This window comes from Cygnus atratus, chromosome 6, assembly GCF_013377495.2.
Source record: "Cygnus atratus isolate AKBS03 ecotype Queensland, Australia chromosome 6, CAtr_DNAZoo_HiC_assembly, whole genome shotgun sequence".
NCBI classification, from domain to species: domain Eukaryota; kingdom Metazoa; phylum Chordata; class Aves; order Anseriformes; family Anatidae; genus Cygnus; species Cygnus atratus.
The window spans coordinates 35,886,072-35,906,490 of NC_066367.1; the positions used below are offsets into that span (position 1 = coordinate 35,886,072).

Here is a 20,419-nt window from a genome sequence, read left to right on the forward strand (position 1 = left end):
CTGTACAGTTCCCTCTGGTCCCTCCAAGGGCATGACAGCTTATGTGTTCAGTTATTTCTTCATTTCCAATTTTATGATCACAGAAACAGAAATCTCATCCACGCTGTTAGTAAAATTGTTAAAATTAAGTGGGTTTTTTTTGTTTGTTTTTGTTTTGTTTTGTTTTGTTTTTAGATCTGAGTTTGACTCTAGGATGATAGCAGGGTGATAGTGTGGTCCTTTAATGCACTTGTAACATGCATGTATTGAACTGTGGAGGTAAGATATGTTAATTGGTTTCAAAGCATGTCATTTTCCTTTGAAAGATTTAAAATGTGTGGTGTGAGCAGGGCCAAAGACAAAGTGTAGTGGCTGCCAGCTGGACATGACAGAGGCTTGCAGGGAGATTACACCATAGAGGAGAATGGCTTTTGAGATAAGGATAATCTTTTACATAAACTAACTCTTCCAAGACAGTTGGATGGGTGAGTGATAAGGACAATAATAAAACTACTGACTGACACAGCTCATAGTTATCCTGGTGTTCAAAGATGATCAATAACTTGCTGGCAAGATTGCTCAACTTCTCCAGATTACAGTGATGTATAAACTGCACAGATACAATTTTTTTTTTTTTTGTAATGAAGGGTCCTTAGATTAATACTCTTCTTTTATGTTCTTCAGGTCAATCCTGTAGCCATGGAAAGGTCTACAACTTCAGATATGGCTTCTGAAAAGCCAAGTCCTTCCCATAGTACGGGAGCTGTTCAAATGAGGATCAAAAATGCCAACAGTCACCACGACAGACTGAGCCAAAGCAAATCTATGATTCTGTCCGAGAATGTGAAAGTTCCTGAGCCTGTAAGTAAAATATTTCACAAGTCTTACCAATTTTTTAAAACCTACAGAAGGTAGGAGCTGGTATCTTAACCACGCTTTTGATAATCCTTTGCAAGGAGGGATTTATTGACACTAATACATTTTTAACAGTATGGCTAGGCATTGGATTAACAATTTTCCTTTGCCGAAAGACAGAATTTGGCTTTCATGGCCAGGATCATAGCCTTTCAACTCTCGAGTGTTACAGTATTTAAATACAGCTGCTGTTGAGAATAGTACTTACATTATGCCATGGCATCTAAAAAGACAAACACTGAAACCAGACAAAAGAAAAAGAAACTGAAGTTGCAACTCTGTAAATAAAGGACAACTTTGTCAGTAACAAGAAAAAAAGTCTTTCTGTAAGAATGGATGAATTGCAAAAATCAGACACTGAAGTTATCTTAATATTTTAATAGTTGCCAGAGTTGAAAGAGTTGACTCATTTTTTATCCATTACCATTTTTTTTTTAAATTAAATAGTTAGTGATGAACTCTATTGCCAGTTGTGTCCCTGCCCCTGTACTCCTCCTGAGCTACTAAACAAACTGATTGGTATGAGTCTCCCCTGGTTAATTTTCTTCCATAATGGTGGCAACTTGCAGCTGAGGCCATATGATGTTACAAAATTATTTATGCAATGTTAGCCACTTTTTGGACTCCAGATCCATTTTGTTCTCAGAGAATGCAAATGAGGGAGAAAACTCTGTTGGCTGGGGACAGAGTCCCAAGTCTCAGTCATTTTTCACAACCATGCAAGCTATTGATTTTTTGTTTGTTGATCTAATGGATTCCTATGAAATATTCAGCTTTCTAACAAAGTTATTAAATAGAGAAAGCCTACTATAGCAGCTGTATTTTCTGCCCTTTTTATGCTAAGTTCAAACTCAAAATTCAAACTAGGTTAAAAATGCAACATTTTAATTATTAGTTTCTCTGCTATAGCTTAACTTATTTCAAGGACATAACATATATTTCTGGAGAGAAAAATCTCTTTAGGTCTTTGCATCTGATAAGATATTCATTTCCTACCCATTTGAACATTTCCTACAATTTCCTACAACACATTGTACATGTTTTTTCCTTTTTATCTGAAGTGAAATGTTCCACTATTACAGACCTGAGACGATGCTTATTGTAATTTTCTGGGAATACTATAATGTATTATCAGGAAGAACGGTACCTTTGAAAAAGTTTAAAAGTTAAGTATATTTAATGATGCCTAACATATTTTATTGGCTGTGTTTAACAAAAGGCACTAGGCTGCAGTTGTTTTTGACAAGCATGAAAACATCACAGCATGAGACTGCAAAAGGAATTATGTAGAGAAATTACAAGTGATCCATCTCTCAATGAATTATCCACCTCAATAGCCTGCAGAACTCAGCTACCAATTAACACCTACTTTATTACATGTTGGGATGTACTTAATAACTTTCATGTGTTTATGCACTATTACCTTGACTGATGCCTCTTGTACAATTAGGCATAATTGGCATATCAATATGCAAAAGTTAAAAGGATTAACCCTCTTAAAACTAATGAGCATTTCTGTATCCAGCTGCTAAATGAGACAAAATTAGCATTTTTCACTTTTGGGCAGGATTTTATCATGCAGTTTCTCATTGTTGATATTACCTTGTTACATAACTTTAGTTTGGGGGATAGTATGCTGGACTGTTACAGAGCAAGGGCTCTAAAAAAGTTAAATTAGACATAAATATTCCCTGCCGTATCCCAATAGCCATAGCAGGTACAATATATGTTCACTGGCTGAGAGCTGAAAAGTTGTTTTGTGTTACATTTGTTTAGTAGCTAATTATATAAAAGCGGAGTTTTACTGAGTATATGTCATTTTACCAAGCAAACTTGGCTCTGATATAATAGACTGAAAGCTTGCCATGCTACTAATTCCCTTTCTATTTCAATTCTTTTCATCTCTTTTCGCCATGCAGAATTTTCTGACTAGATATTGACAGACCGAAAGTGTTTTGGCGTATTTACTTAAATAAGCCTCTTAAAGTTGTTTGCTAACACCCAAACTAAAAGCAAAATTCCTAAGGAACCAAATGTTTTCCAATACATGCTTAAAATGCAATGTAATTTGAGTTAAAAGACCACTGAAATATCAATTGCATGTATAAACCGCATACTGACAGATCTGAATCTGTGCATGTGCCTTGTGAAGAATTTTGGGGAAAGTATTAGTGGGAGTAGTCTCTGGCTGTCCAAGGGTCTAGAGAGAAAAAGATTCAGCTGATAAATACACACACACACTCACACAAATATATATACATCTAGTGATCGTGTAATTTCATGGCATACTTTTTCAGTATGCTTATAAACTTTACTTTTGCATTTAAAGGCACACAGACCCCTACTGAAAGATACGCATTACCAGTATGCTAAGCAAAGCCAATTATTTTGTGCTAGAAGGAAAAAAGGATCTATCCTGATTCTCTATTTGGAAATTTTCAATTTTGAAGAATCTGTTTCTCTTTAGATCATTATAGTCCATAAGGTATCCACTGGTCATGCTTATTTTCTATTTTACATTGACTGAACATTTTTGTCCGATCTTCAGAGAGATTTTTCCTTTTTAAAACTAGAAATAGCTGAATAAGGGACTCCATATTACCCTTTCTCCACCCATATTAGGCATGTGCATTATACTATATATTCTATTAATAAATGGGTCAAATCCTCTTTACCCAACTTATGCAAAACCTGACTCCAGTGGATTAAGGCAATCAGCATTTCGCACATTTTGAACAATCAACAGAACTACGTATTTATAAAACATACTTAAAAAAATAAATAAAATTAACACTCCGGACATAAAGGGCAAAAAACCAGGCACAAATCTAAAAAGATCGCTGGTGATTTATAGAGAAGAAAATACATAATTTTCTCTAAGGGATTTGTTGTATTCTAAAGCATTTGCTGTGATGCTTGTAAGCACACCTGGGGCTATACTTTTGAAGGTGGACAGATTATTTTCTGCAGTGTGACAAAGAAGGATATGCATCATACATCAGTAGGGCCATATGCACTTGTGCATTTTGTAGTAGTAAAGATGCAAATAGGGGATGCAGAAGCTAACTGATGCAAAAGCGAAATGTAGATTCGTGGGGGTTTTCATTATTTATTTGCTATGGAAATGCTTGAGCATTGTGCAAAGGTTGAAATTGATATTAATGTAGAGTTTAAAGAGCACAAATCACGAAGCTGGACACACACTGTGGTAAGCAAGGGCTCTTTCTGTGCTTAATGTTAGTGTTTGAACCAGCAATGTAAATGAATATTTGCTATTTTCATCTCTTAAACCCCAGGGAAGTGCATTTTGCTTCATTCAGGACAACTTCGAACAATGAAATGTCTTATTTTATTGGTGTCTATATTAAGAATTAGAGCCTATTTAGACATTCCAAAATGTTAATGTATTAGAGCTTTTTGTTATTAGGTTAAACAGACTGGTAGGTTTATTTATCTCTCTAATACATTATCAGAGGAACAGGAAGCAATCTTCTTTTGTTTCTTACTCCTGTGATCATAGAACACTTGCCAAAGTTATGGCTAGCCAAAAAAGACAGAAATAAAATTGCTAAAAATATAAGCCTTCTGTTTAGCAGAGTTTTTGAGCCATATTTTGAAATTGTAGGGCTTGTACATGTTTACTTCAAATCAAGCTTATAGTCAAGTTTGAGGCTTTGTTTGTATAGATTGTCCTGAAGAAGGTTCTGATATTTAATTAAAATGACACTAAATCACATTGAATTGATAAGACTTGGCATCTCAAACAAAGGTAATTGCCCGTATTGGTTTTGTACAAAAATAGAGCTGCTTGGAAAATGTGCAGCCAACACAGACTGTCAACTCCATTTATAGATCAATATGTGAAAACCATTGATCAGGCAGGCATGTGTAACAGTAACACTTTGCATTTATTTGTTGTTTTTATACCATGTTAAGGCTTACAGGATTATCGGCTTCCAAAATATTTTGACTTCCTCATAAATATGATATCTGTTTAATGTTAATTACAAGACAGACTCCAGCCCTCTTTTAGAGTATTTTCAGTTTCATTGCTATGGGTAGTTTTAGCTGAAATGGATTATTTCAATCTCTGAGAGATCATCACAGCTTCTTTTATAGTATAGTCTATTTAGGGAAAGTTTCTGAGGATTCATTTTTTCCCAGTTTACTCTTTTTCCTGGAGGAAAAAAACAGACAAACAAAAAAACAACACACAAATCTTGACAAAATATTTCCAGAAGCAGGAAACTTCCTGCCTTCAAAGTTGTGTACATTGAAGGTGGAAAGTGACAAATATTCTCTTTATTGTGTTCTAACAGTGAGTGCCCAGGCTTTATTCTCCCCAGATTTTATCATCATGCACTAGTCCATTATTTATGCATCTACTTTTATCACTGTGAGGAAAGAGCTGTGTTCCCTTCAAGGTGTTACACAAATCATATAATAGCACTGGTACTGAAATAGAAAAATATATGAGCTTCCCATGACTAGCGTGGTAGTTGTTAATAAATGCAAGCTTGCAGTGATGAGCACTGTGTTCCCCTGAATAATTCAGGGCAGGTAGGAAAGAAATAGGTTTGAGGGAAAGCAGTGAGTCCATAAGCACAGGTCCAGTTTTGCTTCTGGAGCAGGAATACTGTCAAAAAAAAAAAAAGGCAACCAGAAAACACAAATGGAAAAAAAATAAAAATCTGTTGGGTAACATTAGTTGTTCTCCTTTCTAGTGCAGAAATTAGATGTCATATGTCCTCTTACTTCATTCACACTGGTTTTGTACTTTCAAACTCAATATCTAATGTGTGTTGTGCCTGCAGACCCACTCGCTCAGCCCTTGGCTCTGGTTTTCCATCCATTTCTGTCTGCTTTTCCCCACTTGAGGGGCAGGCCTCATGTTTGAAACCATAAACTTCTGTGTTTTAGGGACTGAAAGCAGAATATACATTAGGATATTCTATGGTTCAATTTACCTTCTATAAACAAGTTTCCTCATTGGAGCAATGCAAGTTGTCTCCCAACCCTTTTTCAGGATCCTGTTTTGTCTGCAGGCATTTTTTTCAGCTGCATATCAGAGCAAGGCTCAGAATGAAGCCTTTTGTTTTTCTGATTTTTTTTTCTAATTTTTCTTATATATAGCTTATGAGATATTCTTTGTTGCATATATGTATTATAGCACTTCATCTGAAAGAAACTTGGCTAGAAAAGAAGTTAATTTTATTGTTAAACTAGCCATTTATTTCTCCTCCAGACATTTTCACTGTACCATTTCAGCTGCATTGCTTGATAGGCAGCATCATAATGAGATCATAGAAAAATGAAATAACCAGCACCTATTTCTTCTTAAAAGTACGGATAAACTCATTTCAGCTCCATTAAGGGAGTGGTGAATGTAACTGGTTTGGCTTCCTTGTTAAGCCAAACTGAAGTTCAGACGAATTGGAAATGCTGATTTTGACTTTTACTCAGTGTGACAGAAGGATAGAAAAAAAAAAGGTTCAAAAACCTCCAGGTTTTTTCTTTTTTTTTTTTTTTTTTCAATCTTACATTATCTCATGCTGTGAAAATCTTTACTCTATTTACCAAGCACAAATTAGTCTTGCCAAAGGTTCTGAAAGTTTGCTACTTCAGCTTAGATCCTAAAACTTCAAAGAGAGATGCAACTCTACAAATTAGTGTATGTGCTCTGCCATGGCTATTTTAACTTGAACTTAACTAAATTCGTTTATAATTTAGTACTGATTGAATGCTGCCATAAATGTACATGGGATACATTTTTTAAAGTTAGCCCTCTGATTACTAATTTGAATAAAAAACTCTAACCTTGTTAGCATCTGGACTTATTTCCATAATAACAACCCCTTCAGAACCTACAAAGTAATGAATAATTGACAACAAATGAAATGTTTTGATAGTTGTCGGCACAAAGCATGTTTAATGTTTTGTGTTGCTTCCTAGCTAATTATGTAGATGACACATTTGTCAGACCTTGACTGCCATTAGAAACGTGTTTCCAGAGGGGAGAAAAACAGGCTATTCATAGAGTAATTAACTAGAATGCTCAATGACCTGTGAGAGATTCAAATGGCTGCCAGTTCAGACATTGTTTTGTTACAGAAGCAGAGGGGTAATTAAAATTCCAAATTACAGTGCTATGATGAAGCATTTGTTTGTTGACAGTATACTCTTACTCTAGTTTGTTAATTCTTTTTTAAATTGCTTCTAATCCATTTTATAGCTTTAGGAGCTCCGTCTTTGAATTTACCGACAACTAATATTATGGCAAATTGTTCTTCAGCGGAGCTCTGCGGGCCTGGGGAGCACAAGGTGGGTGGGATGGCGTGGCTGTGCTTTCCCTGAACCGACACACCATGTGCTGTCACCCAGACGCGGCCAACGCGGCACATCTTGTGAAATGGTACGTTTGTAATGCTGTGCTGGGGGAGATGTCTGGTTACGTGAAGAAGGAGTAATGGTAATTAAACAAATTGAGGAAGGCGTCCTGAGATGTTGGAGGGAAAGCCCTGACGAGGCCGGTAGGTGAGAACTTTGGGATGCCGGATTCAGGGCAGAGCACTGGAGGCCGACCAGCTGCGTGGAGAAACCAGGCCCCAAACGTGAAGGATGGGGCATTTCCTAAGAGTCGCCCCTGTCTTTGCCAGCACCCTTCGCAAGCAGCAGTGGACGTGACAGGACGAGGCGTCTGCTCCCGCAGGAACGGGGGCTCTGCGAGTGCAAAGTGTTAAAGTTCCCCGAACAGTGAGCTAAACGCGAGCCCGAGTGGAATATTTATTTACTTTGCCAAAAGTGAGAAAGCGGTTTTGTTAAAGAGATCTGACAGAAGTAACATGGTGTTTGATGCAGGGGAGCTGACAGCGGCATGGAGTGAGCGCTGATTATCCTGAAGACACTGTCAGCTAGGATTGATTTCCACTTTCTCCGTTTATGTAACGGTTCCTGTAATACAGCTGACCCCAAATCACGTTACCTTGTCATTTCTCTGCATGGATCAAGAAGAGATGAGCTGAAAATAGCTAGGCACTGACCTTGAACTTGCCAGAAAAGCGAGAAGTGACAGCGGGGGGTTGCGGCGCGGTCCCCGCACGGAGGCGGGCGGCTGCTCTGATGCGGCGGCAGCACAAGGGGGCAGAGCAGCACCAGGGATCCCAGGTGAAGCAGGAGCCGGCAGCTGATGCTACCGAAGCACGAGCCCAGGCCAAATGGCTTTTCTTTTTTTTTTTTTTTTTTTTTTTTTTTTTAATTGGAGGGATGCTAGATAGGAAAAGAGCTGCTGACTCCAAAATCTTAATGTTCCCATCATCTGTCGCTTGGAAAATAGGAATATTCGAAGCTATTCTTAATAGTGAAATACCTTCCCAACTGAAGGCATTGCTAGGAAGTTTTGCATCCTCTCCGCGAATACCTCTCCATCATTTTCTTAGGATCTAGTGAGAGAATGAAACATTTTTATTATCATTAATAGAGTTGTCTGTGATTTGAGGGATGCTTGACAGGATCAGTGCATTCCTCAAAGCCTACAAATCCCTTTGAGTTTCACAGAGAACTTAATGTAAATATTTAAAAATATATATATTAAACCTGATAGGATAAACTTAAAAAAAAACAAAAAAGTGTTTTTTTTTTTTCTACAGCTGTGACGTTTCTGTCTTTTCTAATGTATGCCCTGAGGGGGAATAAAATTCAGTTGTGAAAATATTATTTCATTTACCATCTAAAAACATGCTCTACTTTTGTTTTGTATTTTCTTTTCATTTGTGCTTGCCTCTCAGCAGCCCTTTTTGTCTTTGGTGCTGGCAGTGGCTGTGGAGACAGGAGGATGTGGTTCTCGGGGTGTCACTGCAGGTGTGAGAGCTCAGGGCACAACCAGGAACCCCATAGCCACCCTGTAAGTTAGCCAGCCACAGTTTCCACCTTCATTTCCTTTCATTTGGCAACACCAGGGCACGTGTGCCTGCTGGAAAGGGGATGACAGTCTGTCCAACACAGGCCTTGCTTCTCTGCCTATCATCTGGTGGGTCCCTTAAACACTGGCCTTTTCACCCAGGGAGGGTCAGAGTCTTCCTGTCAGGACACACAGGGAAAGACAAGGTGCAAATAGTTTGTTCTTCTTTTGAAATTATTATTTTTTCTGTATTGTATGGAATAAAGATGGAAATTTATGGAAATTTATGGTAAGGTCAGGTATTGGCCACATCACATATGTCTTGTTTCAGAGCAGTTGCAGACAGGCATTGTTTCTTGGTGGTACCTGGTGACTGGGGCTGTGTATAGAAGAAAAAAGGAAAATGCACCCCTCCCCTTCATTCTTTCCATCAAAAATGTGCAAAAATTATGAATTTGATATTAAATGAGGTGAACTGGAGCAGCTCCAAATGTTTCTCTCCCTTATGTCTTAGTTTGTTCAAAGCCAAAGGACGATCATGGGGTTGTATTAAGTGCTTGGAGCTCAAAACTTGCTTGTTCCAAACTCTGCCAAATGAGGCTTTTGGTCTGTCCTGGTAAGGAAAGTGAGGAGAATATGAAAACCTAGACATGAGATTTTAAATAATCAGAAAATATTATTTTCTGAATAATATTATTTTCTGTAATTTAACGTCTAATTTAAATTGAAATAATCTCACTGCTTTTGTGTCTTCTTCATTATTTCATAGGCCATTCCACAAATCCTTTTTGTTTGTTTGTTTGTTTGTTTATTAGGAAAACTTATTTCCTGTACCTGTTCTGAATGTGCTTTTAGTTTTTCTACTATGCTATCCTGTAAACAGTGACCCTCAAATATACAGATTGTTAATGATACTGAAGTTACCACCCTGATACTAAATGTCCCAAAGAATTATGCTCGAGCGTGTGCAGGGAAGAGCACTGACACTGGTGAAAGGACTAGAAAACAAGACATATGAGGAGTGACTGAAGGAATCGGGATTGTTTAGTCTGGAGAAAAGATGGCTGAGGGGAGACCTCATTGCTCTCTACAACTACCTGAAAGGAGGTTACAGCAAGGAGGGGTGTAGGTCTCTTTTCTCAGGTGACAAGTGATAGGACACAAGGAAGCGGTCTCAGGTTGCAGCGAGGAGGTTTAGGTTGGACATTAGGAAGAATTTCTTCGTGGTGAGGGAGATCAAGCATTGGAACAGGCTGCCCAGGAAAGTGGTGGAGTCCCCATCCCTGGAAGGATTTAAGAGATGTGGGGATGTGGCACTGAGGGACGTGGTTTGGTGATGGGACTTGGTAGGTCAGGTTGGTGGTTGGACTTGGTGATCTTTAAGGTCTTTTCCAAGCTAGATGATTCTGTCATTCTATGAAAGCTATACATTTTTGCTACAAGTGTGACATAGCAACATGCCATGATGTTAGAGATCATTTTATATACTTAATATTTCACTTGGCTTCCATGATAGACTTAACTTGTAATTATTTACTGCAACCAAGGGGAGAAGGAGCTGGACTAGAACTTGTCATGTTTCTCCTGATCCCAACCTATTTGTTGGTCCTTTCTTCTGTCTCTTTACCTGCAGAACAGGATTGAGGATGATGCTTATCTCCTTTGCACACTTTCCCAAGTCTGCCTCAGAGCTGGGTTGACTGTTATGTTTCAATCATGCTCATAACATAGATAATTTTGTTCTAATCATATTAACTCTATTAATTGAAATAGAACTATTCCACAATTATAGCTAGTGTAACTGAGAGGGGAACTTGGCCCCAGGCCCTGTACATTTTCCTTATCTATATTCTCTGTGCTTAACTATTTCACTATTTTTTTATTAAAAAAAAAAAAAAAGAAAAAAGAAGTCTTTTGGCTTCTTCATTAATCGGTTCTGTTCCCTTGATTCTATACCCATGTGCTTTTAGGCTGCATTGTTTCTCCCAGGCTTTTCATGTTTTATAATATATATTTCAAAACGTATAGTTAGAAGTATTGTTTAAAAGAGTCTCTTTGGCAATATGTGTCCGCAGACACTGACAAGGAACATAAGCTGTGGAATTATATTCCTCTTCCACTATTTTTATTAAGTACTGTATTACAGCTAAATTGTGGCATCTAACACATTTCCTTTCAAAATGCCATAAGATTTGAAATATGTAGGTACTGAAACTGAGCTGATATCAAACTTCCCATAGCTAGTCTTGGGCACCTGACCTGCACAGTTTCCCACAGGGTAAAAGTAAGCTCCATTTCTTTAAATTTCCAATGAGAAGGGACATGTGTCTCCTTGCATTGAGTTACATTATATCACACCATGTGAGGCAAAGTGACCCAATGCAACATGACAGGAGAGGTAAAGAACCAGTTTTTTTTATCTTTTATTACTGTGCTGAAATAATTGCACTACAGATGCAATGAAATGGGGATCAAGTTATTTTGCATGTGCCCTAAATACACGCGCTATTGCACAATATAGGGACATGCACACTAAATGTTGTTTAATACACTCAGAAGAGATTTTAAAACAGACAGTGGAGTGTCCTTGTTAGGCAATGTGCCTATTCTTAGACAAACAGTTGACAGCAGCATTCTCCTGCCCTAAATCAGATCAAATCCCCTTTGAAGCCAGTGGCTCTTTTGCAGCAAAAAGAAGTGTAGGATCAGATCCAGTCATGTTAGCACAGCAGTATTTTATTTTCTGTTTGATTTCTTGTTTGGTGAGATTCATGTCCTTAATGGAAGCAGGTGCTGATCATCTGTGATTTTGTGTTTATGGATGTGTGTGCATACACACACAGCAATTTCACAGCCGTGGCAAAACTGAAATTCAAGCCTTGCCCTTCAGAGGGCCCAAGACCCTACACCTTGAGAGAAGGAAGGAACTTGGCTGCTCAGTGGACAGCCTGTGGAGAAAAAAATAAATAAATCTTTGTTTTTCAGTGATAAGTAATACATTACTGAAGATGGCTAAACTTTAGAAACAGTTATGCTCTTCTTTTCCTGTTTATTGTCTGTCTAAGCTGCCACATACTCTGAAAGTTACAGTAAAAATTTGCATTTAGGAGTACAGCTGAAACACAAACACAGCAAAAATGCGCTATCCTTTCTAATCTCTGAATCTTCCCCCAGTTTTGGAATCAAATTTGAAAGGTTGTGAAATACTCTATCCCATTTTCCCTCACTTTCCTCTCCCAGAGCTCTGCAAGAAAGATTGTTTTCCTGGATCTTCCATCCGTGGCCAGCAATGGAAGCACTGCAGCTGTGATGAGCGAATCTGTCCTCGTGACATTTGTAGCCCCAAGGCAGGTAGAAAACCCAGAGAAGCATCCAAACTTTTGTGTATTTATTTGGACCAAACCTGGGTTTTCGACCAACTGAGCTTTACATCAGCAGTTCTGTTATCCTTAAGAGCTCATTCTTCTTGACTGTGAATCTGAAGTCAGACTCATACTTTATAATCTCATTACACAAAAAAAACCAGTGTTTAAAAATTAAAGTGCCAGGTGCCAACTCTTTTCAGTAGTTGGCTACTTCAACTTTGAGCTTTCCATTTTTTATCAGCAAATGATAAACCGAAAATTCACTGCTCCCAGTTTAGATCTTTCTCAAAATTAAAGTGTAAATCTAAAGTGGCCACCTGTAAGCACTAAAACCTGAAGACATTTGGACACAAGTTAAACAAATTGTTTTTAAAAACTGCCAATTGGTTGCATCAGGTTTTAAGAATAACTTTGCAGGGAAGATCCAAAATATTTGTGTTTTAACCTTTTCAGTACTGATTTTTTAATATTTTTTTTTTGGTTGGGGGGGAGGCATCTCTATATTTTTATATATTTGTTTTTAGTCAAGAAATTGAAGGCCTGGGAAAAGAAATAACATGCCTGTAGACAAACTATTACAGGAGAATAAAAGTGACAGCACCATGAACATCTCGAAAACACGGGAAAGATTGGGGCAGTGGGGTGTTGGTGGTGAAAAGTACAGAGCAGGCAGGGAGTTGAAGGACCTGGAGGTGGATGGGTGGGCTGGGAGAAGCAGGATGGTGAAGCTGAATTTACTTCAGCTGTGTGGAGTTGTGGGCTTCAGATGGATGAAGGGTTGTCTTCCTGGTCTGCAGAGCTGGTGTTTTGCTGGCATTCTGGGAGGGCACTGGTCCTCGTCTTAGAGGTGTGAGTTAGGAAGGAGCTCCTCATCTCTCCTGCAGCTCAGCTGAAAGCTATGCAATGGGTGTTCAGGTAGGTGTGGATTTCGATGTATGGTAGTTTGCAGAGTATCTTTAATTATACTGAATTTGGCCAAAACTCCTAATCCTTCAGTCTTGTGGATCATATGAGCTTTATGATGATCTAAACAAGAGAGACTCCCCAATATACCCTGAGCATTTTACATGCCCGCACACCACCAATCCCTTAAAAAATGCCACTGTTTTCCAGGAATCTTGTTTGTTTGTTTGTTTTTTCCTTCATGTAATTTTTTTCAAGATTTATTGCAGATGAGCCTGATTACATGAAAATTTACCTTTAAAGTACTTCCCACTTATCACACAGTTTCCTTACCTAGAAAATCCCAGTGCAGCCACTGCTAATGCTTGATAAGATTTGTACCTGGTAAATTCTAAATTACATTAATGCACAAAGCCAGCGATGCCAGGCTCCCTATTGTTACAGTTATTAAAGCTGTAACTGAAATGATATCTCTCATATTGATCTTCAGCGAGCAGCTCTTATCCAGAAGCTTTGTTTCACATTAAAGACGCTAATGATTGTCTCCACAAAATGAGCAGCTTAATAGTTAGAAAAAGTTAAATGGAAAAAAGAAAAAAACTTTGATAGCCACCTTTGATAGCTCTTCATTCCAACATCTCTCATAGCCACAAAGTGCAAGCCAAGCATTAATAGACCTTTTAATAAAATGACTTAAAAGAAATCAATGGGATTCCTCACAAAGCCTAATTTCCAGCGAGATATATTATTTAAATGTTTGTATTCCTTTTGAACAGCTCATGTCTTCCCATAGCTGCCAGATTTCTTCCTGAAATTTCTCAGGGTATCTTCTTAGCGTGTTCATTTATTACTTTTCAATTTATTATAATTATTATTTATTACCTTACAGATAATTTTTTAAAAATGGTGAAAATGTATGTCCTGTAGTCTTCCAAGGCTGAAAAAATTGGAGGGAGATCTGGAGAGAGAGAAGCCATTGCGAATATTTATTTGTGGGGAAGGGGACAGTCAAGTTAGATGTGTACTAACTAGGAGACATTTTAGGGCAGCCAAAGGTACTTTGGTTCCTTCATGGACTTTAAGAATCTTTTTCCATCCTTATCTTCAAGGGAAAATGCCAATGTCCTATCAGTAGAGCTCTTCAGCTGCCATTGTCTATGGACAGTCTCTGGTAGTTAGATTCTTCTGTTCATACTTCCCAAAATGTCTTCATCACATTTTAGTTGATTTCTGTTTGCTGGATGAAGAGAACAGAACGTTATTAACAAGAACATTGTGATAAAGACCTGTAAGACCTGAAGGACCTGAGGAGTTGACTAAGGTTGGAGTTCCTAGGTGAAGAGAATATTATTGCCCTTGATTTTTTTTAAACTTTTTTTTTTTTTTCCCCTAGAACTTCTGGGTAGATTTTCTGTTAGTTTTCACTTTGTTTATTTGTTTTGGCTTAGGGTGAAGAGCAGCTGTTGGATTTCTTTTTGGATTTAACTAGACTTTTCTTTTTTCCCTCATTTTTGGCAACAGCAGCCAGAATGCAAGATAGGTATTTCCATCAGTTCATGTAATAAAAACAGAGAAATACACGCACAATTTTTCTGTTCTCCTATTTCATTTATTATATTTGATATGTGATATGTATCTATTTAGAGATTGGTGTCAAAGCGAAAAGTTTTTGTTTTACTTTTTGTTTTTCTCTCTTATGACCAACCAACAGAAAACCACAAATTGTTCTATCCAACTTCTTTGGGAAAGCCAATTCATATTTACTATTTTACATAAACAGGGATATAGTATGCTGGTGAGGTAGAACCTGAGGTATTAAATCAATTTGCACTACTACAGGCAGTAGTTAAACAGAGGTGATACCCTTTGTGGGATGGCTTTCCCCTGCTAAGCTCCAGTCAATCTACAGTAACAGTTAGGTCAAATCCTTCCTGCATTGCATGTTCATAAAATAAATCAGAAAAAAAAAAGAGTACTGTGTTGAAGAGAGGAAGGATAAAGAAAAAAGTATAGAATAGTGGGCTATGCTGAGTTCTGCAGCCAGAAAAGAGCATTTCCCTTGTCTCTCAGGATCACATGCACCCTGGGTGCTCAGCCCGTATTTCTGCTGTGTTTTTTCCAGGCTCCAGTGGAAAAGCCTGGATTAAGCTAATGCAGGGACATGTTTTGGCTGCTTATTATTTATTACAATTTTAGTTCCAGGTTTCAAAAACAATTAGGGAAACTGCTTAATAGGAAAATGACTCTAATTACTTGTTAATTGAGGTTATCTGCTTCATATTATTCAAAACATAAATTGTGTTGACACTTGTATCCAGATATGATTACTTAATAAACAGACTGAAGATACATCATGAATTCATGTGCCCCCCCAAAAAAAAAGGCATTTTATTTTATCAGCTATGATTTAATCATCCAAAAGTTGTAAAAAATAAAATAAATGTTTATTTGCATTAAGCTCAGTTATACAATGTTAGTTCCAAAATGTAAGTTATACACTTCAAATAGTGAAAAGATGAAGTATTGACATTTTAAAAAGTTAAAAGGTTTATTAAGCTTATGTGAAATATGTTCAGGCAAGGGTATGCACACAAGATGAAACGGGGTCCTGTAAAACACGGTGTTACCTCCTAAATAAATAATTTAGATGATCAAGTAACTTATTCATGAACAAAACATCTGGGTTCAAATAACCTACTAATGTTAACACTTGCTATATTAATGTTTACTTCTGTATGATTTGGGGGATCTACAAAAAGAGGAGTGCTATTTTTATAAAGAATAAATTTATTTTGGGGGAGAGAGAGGAATCTGAACAAAATTATATTTTCTAGAGCAAAATAATTCTGTAGTGTGAGAATAAAAGCAAAGTATCCACTTTTCCTCGCACATTAGTGAGCTCTGGGATCTCTAATTTTATTTTTTTTTTAAACACAAATATACAGTCCCTATTTTTGAAGAATTCTTATGCCATGAAGTAGATTTTGTAATAAATGAACAGCTAATGACACTGAAGATCATGATTCTACACCAAGAAAACCTGAGTATTTGCCAGCCATATCTCAGGGCAGTCAACCCTTTTCAAAGTGATTTTTTTATTATTATTATTTTTAAGTTTTATTTTTTTGGCAAATACTACAGGTTATGATCATCCTATGTTCCTTACGAAAACAAAAATATTTGTTACAGATAAAAATCAATATATAAAGCTTAAAAGTAAGATTTTTAAGCTAATGACGTGACTGGATAACTTGTTGACAAAAGAGATTTTACGTGCTTTTCACTCTCGATTTTTTCCTGTTGGAAATGAAAGAAAGGCCTCTCTTCAGGCACAGCAGCCCTGATTTCAGGCTGGGACTCCATTTCTGTGTCTTTAGCTTGGGACTATCAATTGCTGAGGCATTTTTGGAGATGTGTGCCTCCACAAGACACAATGGTGAGGCATGATATTGCAGATAAAAGGGGGCTGTTTGCAAGCTTCTCAGAGTTATTTATTCCTTAATATGAAAAATAACTATATCAATATGTTTTTTTGGTCTTGTATTTTCCTTGGCTACGTACCTTTTTAAGGCTTTTTCTACACAAATAGTACTTTCTTCTACTTTGGGTTTTGCTAAGGAACAAGGGAGATCTGCAAAGCCCATGAAGATGGAAGTTTTAGAGCTGTGTTTGTGGCCATTAATTTTCTCTTCTATGAATTTTTTCCCATTTTCCCTCTGTTTGACATTGAGCCTAAGCTCTGTTCCTGACTCGTAGCCTATGGCAGTGGAACAGGGAGATGAGACATCACGGAGATGTGGAGCACACATAAAAAGGGAAGATGTGTAAAAACTGAAATGACATGGCAGCTGAAGCAGCTTGTTGCTCAGCTTGGTTGCATGTTTGAGTGGAGAAAGGGAGGTAAATTGTGATATGTAAGAGAATAACACTCGACAGGGTGTATGGTTGTAAGGTATATGGATGCTCAATCATGTGGTGAGGCAGAAGGCTAAAGGACAAGTGCCTTCAGTAGCCGCACAGTGGATATCCGTGTGACCTACAAAACAGAGGGCATTAGGCTCAGAAAAATATCACTTACAAAGCATATGCAAGCAGTTTTAAGAAAAGTCCATCTATACCATTTGATTACCTATTAATCTTTCAGTAATTATTATAGAAGAATTAAGTTCAGAGGAAAAAAAATCCTCAAAATCACACATTTATGTGTGCATCTGCACCATAAATAGATGAATTTGCACAGTAGTATGTACACAACCAACCACTTCCAACCCTAACTGGTTATACTTAAGCATCTATTAGAATTATATGTGCCCTTATGCTAATTTTTTTTTCTGAACATTTGCATCAACCTCGATATCTGTGTGTGAATGTGCTGGTGTAATAGAGCTGACAATCTTCAAATCCGGAGCAGGGTTTTTTTAGGTCAGTCTCCATTTATTGGATTTGGAATATCTGAGCGGTGAAGAAAATGGCCCTTTGTATGCCGATGTTAGAATATTTTAAGATGTTTATTCAGAGCATTGTTTAAATTTTGATACTTCTGGAGTCACATAGAAAATAGTTTGAAAATCAGTTTCTATGGCAATATGTAATAAATTATGAAGGAATTATAATTTAGGGAGATTTGTCTTCCATTGTGTTCCATTTTGGTGCACACATACTTAAAATTGCAAGAAGATATAAGCAGATATTTTAAAAATTGGCATGAGACAGAGTGCCAGCTTGCTTCTGCCTTTCTGAAAGTATGTGCACCTGTATATATGAGACTTAAATTATTTCATTTTTGATTTGGCAACTTTGCTTGCAGATAAAAAGACAATTACATAAAATGCAGAGCACTGCAAAATCAATTTCATTATTTCAGCATGTGGAAATTGTACATTCCAGGTAGTTCTGTTTGTTTTTTAAAACACTATGCTGTGTATTCACTGTTTCATAAATCTATAGTCACTGAGTCTAGGTAATAACACCCTGAGATATATTGATAAATTGAGCATTTTTTATACTGGCACCTGTTAGAGAAAGAGACAGGCTCTTTACACAGTGAAAAGCAGCCAAATGCTAAACAGAATAGAAAATCTTCACCCTCGATATTATATCACAGAAGGGAATCCCACAACTGCTGGACCAAACTGATGCCTTTCTTATGTCCTGGAGTTTTCCAAATACTTCTAGTTCTGACCTCTTAGGAGTGCAATAATTTCTAGAACTTTGTTTTCATGTCTAATTTTAAGTTCTTAATGACAGAATTGTTACAGGCATGCTATAATGGTGATGCAGCTATTAATAGTGATGCAGCAAAGACAGGAACAGTCAATACATATTTATTTGTTTTGAATAGCAATTCAGTTACAAGAAACAGATTATGAGCTTTCTGAGATACTAATGACTTAAAATATATTGGATGACATCAGGCAGTGATGTTAGTATTAGAAAAATTTAGCAGAATATAGCAAAACTTTAGGAAACTTAAATATCAGGCTAGAGCCTGAAAGAGTTTTCTAAGGTGATCTTTGCCTGTTGATTTCAATCTTAAATAAATATTGGATTGTCATGGATATTATGAGAGGTTCAAAAAGGGTTTGATTATCGTTCTAATACATTTAAAAAAAAAGAAAAAAGGTGTTATGACTTAGAAAATGTGGGGAGGTTAGACTTATGCAGTACTAGATTAACTAATGGGAAAGTTGTTTCAGGGCTTAAATAAAAAGAAATCAAGTTAAGACTATTCTTACTGTCAATCACCATATTTGAATAATAATAATAAATAAAAATTTTCAAACAAAAATAGGGGCATTATTTTTTGTTACTAGTCTCATTGAAAATGGCAACCATATTTATGAAGTATACTGAAAGTTTGTAAGTCATTTGACTTAATAGTACGTGACATTCTGATTAAATATTAGCTATGTGCTGTATCAGTGAAGCACACGTTAAATGGATTAAGAACTGATTAATTTACACGTTTCAGAAAGTAGTCCCTGGAGAATCATCATCAACTGGGTGGATTTTTAGAGTTGATCTCCAGGGACTGGTACTAAGCCTGACACTAATCACTCTTTTTATCTGTGGTATGGAAGTAAATAGAACAGTTCTAACAAAATTTTAAAATAAAGCAAAGACTGATGGACTGGCAAATAGGGCTGGGTAAAGGCACTCGTGGAGAGTGATCTGGATTGCTTAATGGCTGAAAGTGCATTTTAATTTATCCAAATATAAGTATATATGGGAAACATAGGCCATGCTGTTTCCAGAATAAGGAACCATATTATGAGGTTTTACTGCAAAATGTAGCTTCTGTGGGTGTTTCAGTGTGAATGAGATTGACCTCTCCGTGTGATAAAGATTGGTGACAGCAAATGTTCATTTCTGTTAACCATGCTGATGAAAAGGAATCTAGAATACTCATACTAGAATAATGGAGATTATGCAAGGAAGAGGCAAAAAAGGGGTATTGGAAGTTGGGGGGGAAAAAAACAAAACATTACCAATGAAGAACCTACAGGCTGTTTAATGTACCTGAAAGAAATTAAAAAGCAAATTGATTTCCTTCTTACCTACATGCGGGGACAACGTTGGATACCAAAGAATTCTTTAATGTAGCAGAAAAAGGCAATAAAAATGTAATCTCTGGAAGTTGGAACCCCTCCCCAAAATAAAATGAGAGTTGCAGTATGTTTTTACATTTTGCAAAGACAAGTGGGAAGTTATCAAGAGAATTGGTAAATTCCTCAATTCGTTGAAATGTGTGTTAGTGACTTCACTGACAGTGTGGTTTATATGTATGTATATTTATGGACTGAAATATGCAGTCAACTTTCTGTTTCCATGCACCACCATGGTTTCTAATAACATTTGACTCATTTGTTTTGTTGAGGCACTTTTTCTTTGGCAATAAGTCTGGTGACTCTGAGCAGCCCTCCCAGAGTACACCTTTATACACTGCCTGCATTTTGGATGGCAGCAGACAATTCTTGTTTGGTTTTGTTGAGGTTTTTCTATTGTATGTAAGGTAGGTTACTTCTCTATCAGAACAGAATAAGGAAAATCAAATCAGGGGCAATTTCCAGTCTGTCTAGACGCTTCAGAAGTTTCAAACTGGATAATTCCATTTCTTCTTTTCTTTATCTTCTGTATTACTGTTATGTGATTTGCTGTCAGTGTAATGCCACAAGACTAAAACCAGGAGATTCAGTATGCTTAGATCAGAAATACGCACCTTTTTTCTCTTGCACATTACCTTTGCTACATGGACCAATTTATGGAATAAGCACGAGTGTGTAGTATCACTTGAAATGTTTCTTGGCCTATGAAGGGAAAATAATAAAATAATATTTAGGCAATGTGGACAATAGTGTTT

The 20,419-nt window shown here is 37.0% G+C and overlaps 1 protein-coding gene across 1 annotated transcript in view; it reads left to right on the forward strand.

Moving 5' to 3' along the window:
* Positions 1 to 678: 678 nt before the first annotated feature.
* The window catches only part of ARHGAP15 (Rho GTPase activating protein 15), a 313,229-nt gene continuing 293,488 nt past the window's right edge, over positions 679 to 20,419 (forward strand). Inside the window, exon 1 of the mRNA XM_035556046.2 lies at positions 679 to 840. Within this exon, the coding sequence (XP_035411939.1) occupies positions 679 to 840 (162 nt within the window). The remainder of the gene's footprint in view (positions 841 to 20,419) is intronic.